The sequence below is a fragment of the Leuresthes tenuis genome, unplaced genomic scaffold (assembly GCF_036924035.1).
Source record: "Leuresthes tenuis unplaced genomic scaffold, fLeuTen1.0.hap1 SCAF_15, whole genome shotgun sequence".
In the NCBI taxonomy this organism is placed as follows: Eukaryota; Metazoa; Chordata; class Actinopteri; order Atheriniformes; family Atherinopsidae; genus Leuresthes; species Leuresthes tenuis.
In genome coordinates this window covers 20,196,161-20,212,254 of record NW_027325369.1, presented here as the reverse complement: position 1 = coordinate 20,212,254, position 16,094 = coordinate 20,196,161, and the positions used below count along the sequence as shown (strand labels likewise).

At 39.7% G+C, this 16,094-nt stretch overlaps 1 protein-coding gene across 1 annotated transcript; it reads left to right on the top strand.

The window, feature by feature from the left end:
• On the top strand, window positions 1-2,946 carry ctsl.1 (cathepsin L.1). The gene is made up of 9 exons (XM_072365583.1): window positions 1-43; window positions 293-397; window positions 558-700; window positions 846-1,043; window positions 1,132-1,323; window positions 1,694-1,859; window positions 1,995-2,100; window positions 2,278-2,381; window positions 2,545-2,946. Exons 2-8 carry the CDS (start codon window positions 298-300, stop codon window positions 2,375-2,377), a joined length of 1,005 nt encoding a protein of 334 aa, XP_072221684.1. The 5' UTR covers window positions 1-43; window positions 293-297; the 3' UTR covers window positions 2,378-2,381; window positions 2,545-2,946.
• The last annotated feature ends 13,148 nt before the right edge of the window (window positions 2,947-16,094 follow it).

Genomic DNA, 16,094 nt, shown 5'->3' with positions numbered 1-16,094 from the left:
GTTTGTACCACAGTCTTCATCAAACACACCGACACAGAAGCAGGTAAGTGGCTACAGCACAAATAACAAGACAGGCAACAACAACCAGCCTACTTTCTGAAACCAAAAAAGGAGGAGTTGGAGGGAGAGATGAAACCGGGAAATAGAGCTGATGTGAAGTCGTGCGCATTTGACATCAAACATCATGTCAGGAAGCATTTGTGAAACAAAGCTGAAGTGAAAGAGATCAGCTTAAACCTGTGCGGTTTCCTGCAAGTCACAAAAGATCTCTGCCTTTTCTGCTTGTGTTCAGTCAAAATGAAGTCACTGCTGGTTGCTGCTGCTGTTCTGGCTGTGGCCAGCTGTGCCAGCATCACTCTGGAAGACCTGGAGTTCCATGCTTGGAAACTGAAGTTTGGTGAGTAGCTGTTTTCTTTGATCAAACTGTGATAACTATGCTTTGTTCACTGCATACAAGGCCTATATTTAGAGAAAGGAGTTTGTCTTTTGCCTGTCAGGCAAAATTATAATTTTTTTTCCCTCTTCTGTTTCTGACAAATTCCTTTTCTGTTTGCCAGGCAGGTCTTACAGCTCTCCATTGGAGGAGGCTCGGCGCCAGCAAACCTGGCTCAAAAACCGTAAACTGGTGCTGGTGCACAACATCATGGCAGATCAGGGAATCAAATCCTACCGCCTTGGCATGACCTATTTTGCTGACATGGTATGTACAGAAACACAGATGTGGTTGGTTTTGCCACAACACAGCTTGTTGCAAACCAGTTTAGATTACTTGTAGAAGTTGTGATTTGCATGTAAGGATAGTATGAATATTATCATGAACTTGAATTTTGGTGCCTCTCCACCAGGAAAATGAAGAGTACAAGCGCCTGATATCTCAGGGTTGCCTGCACTCCTTCAATGCCTCCATGCCTCGTCATGGCTCAACCTTCCTCCGGCAGGCCGAAGGCACTGATCTGCCCGATACTGTTGACTGGAGGGACAAGGGATATGTTACTGATGTCAAAGATCAAAAGGAGTGCGGGTCCTGCTGGGCCTTCAGTGCAGTATGTACAAGAATAACCAGATGTTCAGTAATCCATCAAACTTTACACAACTCTTCTCTGGTTTAAAATTCTCTTCTCCCTGTTCTAGACTGGCTCACTGGAGGGTCAGAACTTCAGGAAGACAGGAAAGCTGGTGTCTCTGAGTGAGCAGCAGTTGGTTGACTGCTCTGGTGATTATGGAAACATGGGCTGCATGGGCGGCTTGATGGACGACGCCTTCAAGTACATCAAGGAAAACGGAGGGATCGACACAGAGGATTCCTATCCTTATGAGGCAGAGGTAAACAGAAAGCTCTGTGGATAAATAAGTGTTACGTGGGATTTTTTTTACAGATATAACCCATAAACTTTAAATGTAAAACATTTAGTGGTCATGAGCCATCGGTCACAGATGGTCACAGATGTCACACAAATCAACTTACCGGTATTATCAACCGACAAAGTTTCTGCCCTCCACAGCAGAGGTGCACAATACTGCCATCGTGTGGACAGAATGTGTAGTGGCACATCACCTTGAAACTTACTGAGTGCAAAGCCTACAAAAAAACAGTTCTTAAAAATCTATGTTGACATACAGTTAACCTTCATTTAACAATATGCCAGTATGCTAAAATGAGCTTTCTTTCGTGGAATATTTTTTATTTATTTAGGATGGAGAGTGCCGTTACCAACCTGATAGTGTTGGTGCCACATGCACAGGCTACACTGATGTCAGTCAAGGAGATGAAGATGCTCTGAAGGAAGCTGTGGCCACAGTTGGACCAGTCTCTGTTGGCATTGATGCCTCTCACTCATCCTTCCAGCTCTATGATTCAGGTAGATGCTTTTAAACACCATGGGACACCTGCTAAGAAATGCTCAAAAGTGCAGAACACAAAAAGAAATAGGAAATCATCTTTTTTCTTTGCCAATCCACAAGTTTGTATTACCCAAATGTGTATGTGTTTTAAGGAGTGTATGATGAGCCTGAGTGCAGCAGTACACAGTTGGATCATGGTGTACTGGCTGTGGGTTACGGTACTGAGAATGGACATGACTTCTGGCTGGTGAAAAACAGGTAAATTATACCTGTTGCTCATATTTTACTTTATGTGCAGCTTTTCTGCTTCATCTTAGGGTTTGGCACTGAATACACTGTGACTGGCTGAGTTGACAGAGAGTTGCATTGAGACTTCTTGGTTATAAAGACCAAAAATGGAAGTGAAACATTGTTCCAATTTGTATCTTTCCATAGCTGGGGTCTCGGATGGGGTGACAAGGGATACATCAAGATGAGCAGGAGCAAAAATAACCAGTGTGGGATTGCCACTGCTGCCAGCTACCCTCTGGTCTGAAAAGGTGAAATAAACTATATTTATTTTTCTTTGGGCACAAGCTGTGTAAAATACCATTTACCCATTTGACAGATCTCAGCATTTGCACTGATGAGGCTAAAATTATATGCATGATGTCTACAGTTTATTAGATCTTAACTTATTGTTTATGTTTCCTGGATTTACAGGGTGAAGACTATCCTCGGTGAGGAGGAGAAGAGTGAGATAATTTACTTTGATTCTTTTTTTTTTTTTAAACATAAACAAGCAACATAAACAACAAAATGTATATTTTGTATATTTTGTTCTTCCGGGGAAATTGTTGGTGTACATAATCTCTCTTTATCCTGTTGAACTTCTAATGTAGCAGCTTTTGATGAAGACTGTAAAAAATGTGGAGAAATAAAGTATTTCACACTGAGATATAACAACTGCAGATATGTGTTTTGTTGTGCGGTTGCTACATAATCTGTAACAAATACAAAGATTTTATTTGGCATTGTGAATGTTGGTTTGCTGGTCCAGCCACAGAAATGCAGACTGATATGTTTCACAGTTGTGTCAGATTATTAAGAAATGTAGTTACTGGTAACAAAGGAGGAAGTAGCATAAATGTAAAAAACAATCAACAAGCAATTAAAACTTATTCATGAGACATTAAGACAAAACAAATGTTGAATGAATGATGAAGTTTTACCTATACTGCTGACAGGGGTGAATAAATGAGTTGCATTCATTCAGCTGTTTTTGATTAATATAGCAAGTTAACATTGAGGATACCTGAGAAAAAAGCAAGTTGTCAAACAAGCTGCAGCGGCTGTGGCTTGTGGCTACAGTAGTTTGCAAATGTACAGGATGAGTCGTGCACCTGAAGGAAGGAAAGTTTGCTTTTTCTCTCTAAAAAAATAACGGTCATAGTTCAACCAATTGTGACAGGCAACATGCAACTTTACTTGTTCATTTTCAAACTGTGCACTTCCACTATCACTAAGTATGACAAACCAAAGATGTTCGTCAAGAATCCAAGAAGTTCTAAGAGATGTGCCTTCAGTCAAGGCTTAATAAATTGTTGTCCACGATAAATAGATGAAAGGGCTTTTAACGTTATACTTCCTTTATTTTGGCTTTTCTGACACATCAGCTGGACTGAAAACTTTGCTTAAGGACACACAGTGCATTTATTTAAAAGACATTTAGAAAATTTCATCTTTATATCTTGGGACTTCATGTCATATCTGGATTTATTGCTTTTACTAGTTTTAACCGACATAAATGATTCATTAAAAACAAACATTTTTGTTCTTTAAGAAGAAAACGGATACAGGATGCTGCTTTTGACTCATAAACATCAGGCTAAAGATAGCTGCATGCATACATCTTTTTTAAGTGTGGCAAGTTCACTTTGGTAATGGAATGACTGGTCAGTTATATTTTACTATGCTATGGCAGTCTGTGATTTATGAAAAATAAGCTCAAATTCAAAGAAGGAAGTGATAAAAGGGGTTAAGGACAGAGGCTGAGTGAGAAGTTACAGACTCAGGCTGAAGCTCTTGTCTGATGTGATAAAAAGCCAAATAGAATTTAGAGAAACACGACAGCAGTTTGTATTTTGACCTCTGTTACGATTCTGCCGATCCAAAGATTTTTTAAATCAATAATAGAATTGCCAATAATACAACAATGCGTAGTGAAGTCTTGTACCTTCTTAGCATGTGAAGTGCTGTGATGACTGCATCCTGACACACACTTAAGACATTAGTAGTAGGATTTCCTTCTTTTACTTGTGTGCTTTAATTAGTTATTGTGTTATGATTTCAATCAACTGTCATAACCTATAATTATCCTATTGTGTTTCTTGTGTCATATTTGTGGTAAAGCTGTATTCTCATCTCCTTGTTCTGCCCCACAGAACTGAAGCCTAACACGTCATGAAATACTGTTTTGCCTTTTTTTTTTTTTAAACCTTGCATTCTTTGGCTGTCACGGACATCTTCCCTGTACAACACACCCGCACTGGTTTAAAACATCAACACCTTTTTCTGAGATAGCTTTTGCTGGTCCAATGCTAGTTGAAAAAAAGATGTAGTATTACCTACAACTAATGTATGTAAAGTAATCCCGTAATGGAATATGGCCTCTTTCTATAATAATTTGTAATGCCAAGGGGTTTTGCGTCTAATCCAAGTAAATAGCCGTGCTTAAGTAATTTTTTTTCATACATCTCTACTGAACCTTGGGCAGTAGAAGACTGCTTAACTCTTCTACAAACCATGAAGTTGGTTATAAATAAATTTACAATGCTTGAAATTATTTTGTTCATTTGTCACGGGCTATTCAGCCTAACTGCATTTAATTTCACTGCATGTAATGAAGGTGGAGGAGATCAACACACAAATCCGTATTTTGCTTAGTTGCAAAAGACAGTCACAGATGATATACCATTCTCAATTTGACTAAAGACATTTTATAGCCTTCTGGAAAAAAGAGACTTTGCTTTTAATTATTTTTACTTTGATGTGGGTGACATCTGTTTTAATCTTTTATAATAGATTCTCTAATGTAATGAACAAAATCACATTAAGCCCTTGCAATTTACCCATTCTAAATGTCACATTAGGTCTGCTTGCGATAATATTTGATTGGAGGCGGAGGAATACCGATGCACGGATACAGAAAGACAGAGAACATATTAAGGATTTAATCAGCTTGTCTGACAAAATGTGACCTTGACGTCTTATTTTCTCCACCCTAAGCCGAAGCAACAGCAGCAGCAGAAAGAGCGACAGCATGGAAGCAAACATGCACGGTCAAAGTAATTGAGAGAGAGATTTAAATAACCTTTTGTCAGACAGCAGACATAGAAAAAAATATCCTATCTATCTTATCTTATCTATATGCTATTCTATCAGCATCCTCAATGTGACAGTATTCAGCCAATTAGGCTTGAATGATTGTTATCCAGTGACATTATCATCATCATTTCTTTTATTTTTGGGAGTATGAAGGAGGGCATTAGAGAGTTGGAAAAGCAAAAGATGAAAAAGCTCCCAGACAGAGACAAAAGGGAGACAGAAGGAGGGCGCGTAAGAGGTGAGTCAAATTAATTGGTTTTGCTAAATCCTCCTGCAACAGCAGAAGCCAATGTGGTTCCACAAAAGGCCATTACCGGTAATCAATTTAAATCTGTTTTACCCTTCCCAAGGAAACCAATTAGGCAATTTAATTTGGCTTTTTTGATTCACAGCATAACCACTGCACAGGACAGGACATCCAATTCACTTCCTGCTGGGAGGGACAAGTGAAAACACTGGGAGGTATTGCTGAAACAAACAAAGCTATTGATCTGTGGGAGGCTGAGACATTCAGGGTGGCGTGAGAGGGAAACACAGGAAGTATGGCAGGATGAATGAATTTGAATTTAATTAAAGGAAGAAATAAGAATGCAGCACCCCAACCCTGCTGTGACGGATGAAAACTTCCTTTATAAATTAAGTTTAACATAAGTGTAACTTTTTGTTGTATCCACCGTTTACTTGCAAATGTGACTGTTCATTTTAAGCAGGTTGCCATTTTAATGTGCAACATTCACTCCTTTGTGCCACTAGATGGCAGCACTTGACTACTGATAATTATCTCAGACCCAGGTTTAAATCATGCAAAGCTCAAAGTCAAATGCATTCCTTTGATTTCTACAGTCACATGTCCTCAGAACACACATGGAACACACATCAAAATATCCCTACAACACATACAAACTGACTAAGATTGCATTTCCTTGCACCAGTGAACTCATCGCAATGTAAGGACGCACACACCGTGCACTGAATGTCTGCTTAATCAACAATGTCACAGCACAATTTCGGTAGATTGGCTATTGGGTTGGAGGAAAGTGTCAGTCAGCCGTGTCACCCATCATAGCGAACAAACAGTCTCTCTCATGGGGATACAGACGAGGCTACAGCATTTCTGCACCAGCGTGTTATCCATCTCCTGTCACGCCTTTGTGTGTGAGAGCGTGTAGGCAGCCCCCTCCATGTGTGGCGAGTTTATGTGTGTGCGTGGAAATAGGATGTCAGCTGGTTTATCATGATAATGGGGAACATGTGGGATTGTGACAGACAGGAGCTCTGCTTGACCGCTCACAATTTTGATGCAAGAGCACCATTTCAAAAACCTGAATGAACTGAATGAGTTAAACTGAATGAATTAGGAGGAGCAGAAAATATCTAAAGGTCCAGTAGAGGAGGCCAGAAATTCATATTCAACCCTGTATATGACTTTTTTTTAGAGTTTTTCAGAATAATTCTTCATTTCCAACCCTCTAGTTTTCTTCCCTCCGTCTTCAGTTAGCCATGCATTCCTCGGACGGGGCTCCTGGCTGCAGTCTGAGAGAGGCAAGTGAAGCTAACCGTTTGAGAAAAATCAGCCCTGGCTAGGCCAATTACACGCAGACAAAGCACTCTGCATGTTATTGTGTTAAAGATTCATGCTTGATTGACTGAATGGGTTCTAATGAGACTGGGGAATGATGTGCAGGAGAGGAAGAGGCACTCCTTCGTTTCCCTGATGGATTGATTCACCTGCAACCTGGCACAGACAGACATATTTGCCGGTGACAGCTACAGTGCAAAGGTGCAAATTCACACTGGCATGAACATGGGGGCATACAGTGAAAACACATACAAATCAAATGTCTACTTCTCAAAATTACATATGTTTATTACATATAAAATTACAAAAATACATATTACAATTATTGCTCTAAAGCGTATACAGTGCTGATCTGTGAGTGTTTGCTGTGGGTGACAGATGAAGAGATATCACAGTGGAAAGGTAACTCGGTGCATCGCCTCTGCAGATGCTTCTATATTTGAAAGCTTCACTCCCACTGGCATCCTTTATTAGTATCACTTGACTATAGGCAGAGTTGCATATAGCAACAGATGGATTGGTAAAGCCTTCAGCAGTTATAAAAATGCTGGCCGGACTTGTAGAGCAGCTGTTAGTTTTACTTCTGAGCGAGGTTGTGCGCTAGGCCTTAACTCCATGAAGTTTCACAAGTTTTCTCCCTCCATGGAAAAAAATTAAATTAATATGGCTAGCCACAGGGCAGTAGCAATAACAATTCCCAGCTATGATGTCTGCAGGATCGCCGTCAACAGCTTGCAAAGTGAAAATGAAATTAGCAAGCACCCCAGGTTTAATCACTCAATGTAAAAAGTAACGCACAAACGTATAAGATACAGAGTAGCAGACAAGGAGGACGAGCATACACATTAAAGACTTGAAAAAGAGCATCTTAATGAGTTTTTAAATGTGTACATCATATGTCATATGTAAACAAGCCATTGAACTAGTCTTTTTAATCATCTGTGCAATATGCTAATTCTATTAGATTCCCAGATCCAGCATTTGTATACTTGAAAGACTTCTTCTTGGGGGCATTTTGTGTCTGTTTGTGAGAATGTTTCTAGTCTTTCTGGTCATTTTGCTTTTTTGTGAGAATTTTCTTCTTTATGTTAATTTCGTATGCTTTTTCCCATCCTTGTAATAATTTGCATTGCCTGCACCTGCATGGCTCAGTTTCTCCTTAGGGTCATTATGTGTAGGGTCGTTTGAGATACCTTTTTTTTTTTTTTAAATCTCTGCAGTCTTTTTGTGGTCATTTTGTATTTTGCCTTGTTTCCCTTTGTGATGAGTTTACATCCCTTTAGGTCATATTGTGTTTTTGCATCTCCTGGTGTACATTCAGCACCTGTGAAGTTGCTTCTCTCTGAAGGCCTGTGCCCTTTAGGCCTATTCAGTAAAACTGGACCGCCATGAGAATACATGATGAAAATCCCCTGAAGAAGGTTTACAGCAGCCCTCTCCTTCCTCAACATCTTCTCAGTCTTGCTTTTTCCCTCCACCTGCTCATTCCCTTTTCTTCCACAGCTCTCCCTCTCATTCATCATTTCTTGTTGCCCCTCCTTTTGCTCTCGGCTCTATCGGCCACCTCGTCCATCTCCCCTGCCTTACAGAGTTCAGGGTGAGGGGTCAATTGCTCAGATGCACCTCAGAGCCTGTTCTTGAAGGAGCAGTCATATATCTGAACCTTGTGTTATCTTTTTACTTTCTATCACCTGAAGTTTCTTTCCCTCAACAGTCTGCCACGCTTTTACCAGCTGTAACCCATTACTTGCACATTTGTGTTTGAACACATCACTGTACGCATGCCTGTGTATTTGAGTGTTTATATGTGTGAGTGCTGCTTCACAGCCCGCCCCCTTTACCCACCCTTGTTTATTTACCCTGTTAAGTTTCCTCCTTTTGCCTGACCTTTTTCTCTCACTGCATTCTCTCCTCCATCGATAGCCACAGCTAATAAGGCAATTAAAGCCTAATTAAAGGAGTCTTCTGAGAGAGGGAAGGTCTCGGGCAGCTTCATGAGTGAAAGCACGAGGTGTGTTTATTCACAGGCTCCCTCTCACTCTCTCATGACTATCACAACAATGTAACTAAAAAGCATGGAGATAATGAAATGTCAAAGGAGCATAATTAACACAATCCCCTCACTATTTCTACTGTCTGCAGATTAATTTTGATATTCCTAGAGCTATCCAAAAATTGGTAACACAAGGTATCTAGTCAATTTGTTCAGCCTCTAGTATACTTATCCAACCAGAGTCAGCTTACTCAGTAATGTCAAATTTGCCAGCACAGATCAAAGGGCTGGGTGCAGCGTGTCAACCAGGTTACCTCTGCTTGGCAATCTGAATCAAAGTCATGGATTAAAAAGGGAAGCAGGATGGGGGAGGGGAGGGGTTCAAGGCCATGTGAGGCATGATGATCCTCTCTTTGGGAGCAGCTTGTCACAAGGGCATGTTTGATTCTTATTTTTTTGTCCCGCACGTCCCAAAGTCCCTCTTACATCCCGATGTATACGATCACTGTATGCACTTGTAGTCTGAAACAAAATCTTTACCCCTGATTTAGAAGGCACTTACAATGCATTAGCCTTGTGGTAATTACTAGAAACTCAATTAGAAGAAACCGCTGAAGACCCAAACCAAACTAGAGGGCTTAAGCTGCAACGCTGGTAAATGGATTTGGAGTTAATTTAGTGAGTCAGAGGGTGAAACAGCCATCAGTGATGTTTTAAGCTGCAGCAGGAACCTGAGCGCTCAGAGCTCTGTACTGTGGGCTGATCTTCTCTGAAGTCTGTTCTCAATTGGAATTCAGCTTCACTTTGAATCGAGTGTTACAATTAAAATGCTGGTGGACTTTATTTTTCCCATCTACATGCACAGCCCCTGTGTGTCCATGCATCTGACACCCTGATGTCGACATGCTGGTTTTTTTTAAGGTTTACATGTGTATATTGTTACCATCTCTACCTTAGATCTGCTTCAGAGTAAAGTTGCATATTTTATTCATGAATATATGTTCTTGAACATGCCTCTGGGAACTTTATGGCCTTAAGCTGTGCTTGTTTATTTCCAGCAAGGCCGGTATCAACTCTTCTTTTGTCTGTTTGTGATCCAAAACAAGGACATTTCAACATAAACTCATGAGAAAACATTCTGGATGGCAGCATGTTTTCTAAAACATGTTCTCTTACAATTATTTCAATGTATCATTGGCTTTTTATTGCATTATATAAACCATATTGGTCAATCTCTTGTGGTTTCTATGTGTACTTCAGACATCTGTACCTACTGAGACTGTAATACACCCCAAGCTGGCAACTTGCAGTACATATTGGAATGCCATCTAAGTATATGGAGAGAGCAGATGGACTGCACCTCTGAGAAAGAGTGGGTGGAAAAGCCTGCCTGTCCCTGTATGTGTGCTTCTGAATGCTCCTTGTGGTGCCAGCATGGGTGCTGGCGTGTGTATCCATGTTGGTGCAACTGCAGGATCTTGGCTTTAGCTTCGGAGTGAAGTTGTGTGAGTGTGTCTTTGTGTTTTGTGGGCTGTTGAGTGGGTGTGCATCGTGAGAGAACTACTGTGCCTCCTTCTTCTGGGGACCAGATGGTGATGGAACTGGCCGCCCCTTTTGACTGTTTCTGACATCACCACCAAAAGACAAGGGGGAAAAAGAAAAAAATGACAGATAGACAGAGAATTTAAGAAATATAGTGAACTGCAAACTCCACACAGAAAGGCCCCGTTGAGATTAAGAAGAGGAAACTTCTTGTTGAGAGATGACCAGTGCTGATCCCCACACCTCACAGGGCCACTGTTGGCTGTACAATTAACCTACTCTTTTGAAGGTAATGTAAAGACAGAAATTGTTATTTTGAAGTGATTAGATACTAATTAGAAAATAGTTTTTAGTACCATGATGCATTTCTGGAAGTACCTCAACCTATAAGTTACACATTGTAACTCCGGAGGTGCAATATATGGCCCAACATTCAATAGTCCTCTCAAGGAGGTAAGACTCACATGAAATAGGAATTAAACTCCCCTTTTTCTTTGTGGTTTGAGCCCATTTTTCCTCCTATCACTGAACAAACTCACTGTTTGCCTCCATCTAGCCAACATCACATGTAATCGCATTGAAATTACATAAAAAACTGCCACAAGATGTAAAATGTCTACGTTTTCAGCGGTCTAAAAAATGTTACGTGCCACTTGCAACATATCTGTGTTTCGCATCATGTGAAACTGTGTAATGTTACGCAACTAAACTATAACATGTTGAAAAATGCTTATAAGCAGATTGATCGTGGACCAACTTGAACTGTCGCGTCACAGCACCATCTGTTCAAATACTTCCATTCAAATCCCTTTTAGATAGTCACAACCTAAAACCACCTTCACCATCAGTACACGGTCAGGGTCAAAGATGAAAAAAAGGGCGAAAAAAAGGTTTAAGTTGAATATCAAAAGTTAGATGGTGACAAGTTTGCATCACGTTGTGTTAAACCTGCCTTATAATAAACAACAGGCAATGTATAACGTTACCATGTCAGGATTTCTGTGTCTTTATATTGGCACAGCTGCATCTTTAACATGAGGACAAACGTACCTGTGACATGTTTTCTTGTCAGAAAATTTTAAGAATTTGGCATTACACACATACCAAACTGTTCACCACAATATATAGAGTAGAATAGAATAACCTTTATTTTCCCTCGAGTGAGAAAATTGCATGTTACAGATATTACCTTTAGGAAGCCTAAAATGTTCAATTACTCTTTTTGGGAAGCGTCACGTTCATTATAACCCCGTACTTTATAACCCTGTACCCTGTAAATTGTAGCTTAAACTAAGAGGTCTGAAGATTTGATTTATTCATTTAAATGAGTTGAACTTGAATAAACATGGAAAATAAGGTGGAATATATTTGAGAACATAAATTTAACTGCAGTTCCTGAAACTGTTTTTAACCTTCATGTAAGCACATGGAAAAACAAGGGGGTATTCTAGTTTGCTTGGTGCGGTCATTTGGCGATTTTTGCTGCTTCTCTGCTGCCTTGGCTTTCTGTGCATGCACATGGGATGGCTGCTGCTCTCCCTACCTAAAGGTCCTAGAACAGAGCTATACTGCCAGATATAATGCAGTGTATCTATGTATATATAAATATATATTTCAATTAATATATAGTTTAACTGAAAATACACACACAACCTCTCTGTGTGTGCATTTTCAATTAAGCTAGTATCTCTGAGACAGAACGCAATGAAAACATTTCAAGAAGTTGCAGCAAATACAAGCAGGGTAAAACAACAGCATTAGCCAGAAGTGCTTGATCAGCATGGCATTTCACTTTTCCCTTCATTTCACTGCTCAAGTGCATGCTGTGCAATATGATAAGGACAGGTGTGCACATTGCACTTGGAGAGCTAATCACCAGCCACACTCAGCTGACAGGCTGATGCAGCCTTATGATTCTTTGCCTCCACTTTTCTCAAGAGAGTGTCTAATTACCATGTGATACCATGGAGGCTGAAAAATACTGAATGAGAACATATGTCTCAGCTACATTAAGGACCATGAATTACAGAGTGCTTACATACTCATGCCTATTTATTTATGACTTTTTCTGATTTTGAATACATGTTATTGATTTGGGGAATGGAAGAAAACAATTTTAAAACAAAGTTGTTTATTGCAGTTGTTAAAAATATGTAAAATCAACAATAATGCTGCAATGATCATGGTAATAATATGAACAAACTAAAGTTCATTGGCTTGACTTATTTGCAGGAAATGCTTCACATCACAGTTCTTTGTGGTAAACTGCAGTGGAAATGATACTGTAGGTTCATTTTCCTCTCTGGAAAACTGAAGTTCCTCACTATTCTCAGAATCCCTCAGGTTCAAAATTACAACCAGTCCTCAGTGGATAAAGTCTCTGCTCATATGTAAAGTTCATACGTGACTATTAATGAATATCTTTGTTCCAGTCTCTGTCTCTGGAGCTTGCTAATTGCATAAGTATCTCTTTCTCTTCGTCCCTTAGATATGCAGGATGAGACAGTTGACAAAAGTGGGTCTTTTTTTTCCTCCTCTAATGCTGCTCGCTGTGATGAACGTAGTCCCAGACAGAGGCGTCCAAACCCACGACTTCCCCTTCCTTCACTGCCTGGTGTGCAGTGCAATGGCCAATCAACTGCTCACACAAAGGAGGAATTAGCATATTCCCTGGCACAAAATTGCTCCCTTAATTGCAGCTGCATTGAGTCTGTGTTCTCCACACCTCCTCTCCACTCTCTGCCTCTTTCTGTTTTTCTCCCCCATCACCAACCTCTCCAGCTGCTTCTTTTTTTTTTTTGCTGTTATTTTTTCACGTTTCTCTTCGTTCCTCCTCCAATCATTCAGTCCTCATCAGACAACAATTGTGTGAGCTCAGGGGGAGAACACAGAAAGAGAAAGATGGGGGCTGGGAATGTGTTTGGCACGCTGTACTGTAGAAACAAGGTTGTCAGTCTCAAATGATGCTCTCATAATCAGCACATTGGAGCTGGGCTGCTGTACAGAATGACAATATCAGCCTGACGCTATGCTTTTCTGTGGCCTCCCTTTCGGCCTGTCAATCTTTGAGTCTGTCTGTGCTGCCTCTCACTGTTTCTTTTTCTATCTTGGAATCTTGTTTGTTCCTTTTAGACTCTCTTTCGTTGCTCTGTTTTGTGGCATTCTTTGGTCTTACTATGCAAATTTCTTTTAGCTAGCACCCTGTTTTGCCTCAGGTGTTTCATCTCAATCTTTTGTTCTTGTTTGCCTTTCACTGCCCGATTTGCCTGAGCCAGTTGAACCATTTCCTCCTTTCAGTTTCTTGTGAATAGCAAGAGCAGGGTGGACTTTCTTTGAAGATAGATTTGATTTCCTACGTGGCCAGCACATATCTTTTTTGTGCTTGAATCTTCTGTGCAGAGTCAATCTTTCTGAGAAGAGTATCTCACTACAATACAAACCTTAGTTATGATTGTAGTCCCAGTCAAGTTCAGTCACACTGTCACAGCCTCCAACAGCTATCATCTTTCAAAGTTTCCTCACCCAGACCTGCTCCTGTACTGTCATATTCATTTGGATCTTCTTTTATACTATCACACCGGTATATCTGCCTCCTAACTCTATTAACATTGCTGGGCTCACACGCCTATCTTTGCTAACAGTGTCACAGCTTTATCTCCCCTGTCGTATACTGTCAGACTTGTGGTGTGCCTGTCTGCCTCTGTTGTTGCTCATAGTTTTTCTCCCAGCATTGCTGTTGTGGTTACAGTGTTTATTCTGTCAGTCAAAGATGAGGCAGAGACAGCATCAGTCACCCAAGTGTTGAGGAAAGAAGCTGAGTGGTGAGAGATAGAAAAATGGGAGGCTGCAATCACAAGTCAGACTGCAAAGAGTCCCAGGTGGTTTACACAGTTGGGTATTTGAGATAGGCTCTAATGTAGAAACTCCATTCAGATGGTATAGTGCCATGATGCAGACAACAACTTAAGTGTTTTTTTTTTTATCCAGCAGAAGTCACATACAGCAAGGCTCAACCTCCTTATCAAACAGTTCACTTTTTAAATGTTTTTTTCCTTTCAGTAAATATTAGTTCTCATCAACCCAGTGAAACTTTTTGGGAATTAAGAAGATGAGATTTAAGATGGGAATAAGATGGGAATTAAGAAGATGAGAATATTTGATTTTGGCTCATCAAGCAATTTACATGAATCAGTGTACTTCATTGATTAGACAAGCATAGAAATTACTCACAAGGACCAAATACAACCAGAGATATAAAAGTGATACAAAAACTTAGCAGCAGACTTTATGATCTCTTGCTGGTGTCCATCTCTCCACCTACACAGGGAGAGAAAAGAGGGTTTGCATCAACAGCTGGGTTGGAAGAGTCCATTTTTCATGAAAATTGAAGGAAGACCAGCACTTTCCATGCTAAATTGGAAAGATGCAGAATTTGTCAGGATATCCATAATAAAAAATAACCTTGTAATGCAAAATGAAAATTCCAGCATTTTTGTACCAGCCGACCTCTTCAATTATTCGGGTGCAAGTAAAAACGAAGACTACTTTAAGAAGCTTTTTGTAGATTAAAATGATTAGAAGCTATAAAACCACTTCATAAGTTAACAGATGATCCATTTCTAATTGCAATCTCTAAAGTCTAACAGACAAAGACAGAAATGGGCTGCCATCTTATTTCAACGTAGTACTTGATGTAATAACGATCTTATGTGGGATGAAATGTCACAATTTAATCTAACAAATAATCTAACTACACTTGAATCGTGTCCAGCCAATGGGCAAATGGTTCGGAAGAGGGAAGCCGTTTTTATAAGATACTTAGGAGGTGAGTGGATGAAGCATCTGTGAACTGTGTACTCAGATTAATCAAGTTGTAACACATGGAACCACTCAGTTAATGGGAAATACCACTATTGGTTAATTGCCATACCTGAAACCTGCTCATAACTACGGTGAATGATTGGAGATTTTGTGTTGCAGCCACAAACTGACAGTTTGTAGCCTGTTAAAATGGGAATACCATTGCTTCAATCCCTATCATCCCTGTTTAATTTACAGCTGAGCAAACAGTTGAAATTATTACAGACATTTGTTTTGTGAAATGTTTGATGTTTAAACTGCATTTTTGCTGGCTAAAAAACAAACCAACAACAACACTGTGACCTGGTTGGACACAATATTCTGTTTTCATCTATCAAACGCTGTTTTGCTAAAATGTGCTCATTGCAGTTTTTTCTTTGGCTGACGGTTATATTGTAACAGTTATAATTGTGAAATTTATAGTGTATACTTTTTGCAATTGTTTATTTGCCAGGCTGAAAGTCTGTTTATCTCACAGGGAAAATTCTTTTAGGCTCATAGATATTATCCACTGGCATCAAGCCTTTAATAATAATGATAATAATAAGTTTAATGTGCTCTGAAACTGCTCAACTTAGACCTGAAATTATTCTATTAAATTCAATTTTTTATTAGTCTATTGTTATGTTGAATTTACAAACGAAATAACTATTTCATCATCATTTGGAGACTATAGTGTTACAGTCATTACAGTCATTCTCTCCCTGTTCATAATCAGCTGGATGATATCAGATGATCCACTTTTAGCTGGTTTACTGACATACAAACAACTACTCCTACACAACTGCTGTTTTTTTTTTTCCTTTTTTACTACTTAATGCCATTGGTATTTCTAAACAATTTCCAAAGCTGTTGTTCATCTTGGTGAGTTTTAACATCCATATCCATCCGCTGTCTCTTTGATCCCTTTCA

Excerpts from the sequence above, each read along its gene's own strand:
- ctsl.1 (XM_072365583.1), top strand. The coding sequence starts at position 298 with ATGAAGTCACTGCTGGTTGCTGCTGCTGTTCTGGCTGTGGCCAGCTGT. Across the intron at positions 398-557 it reads TGCTTGGAAACTGAAGTTTG|GCAGGTCTTACAGCTCTCCA; the intron begins GTGAGTAGCTGT and ends TCTGTTTGCCAG. Across the intron at positions 1,044-1,131 it reads CCTGCTGGGCCTTCAGTGCA|ACTGGCTCACTGGAGGGTCA; the intron begins GTATGTACAAGA and ends TCCCTGTTCTAG.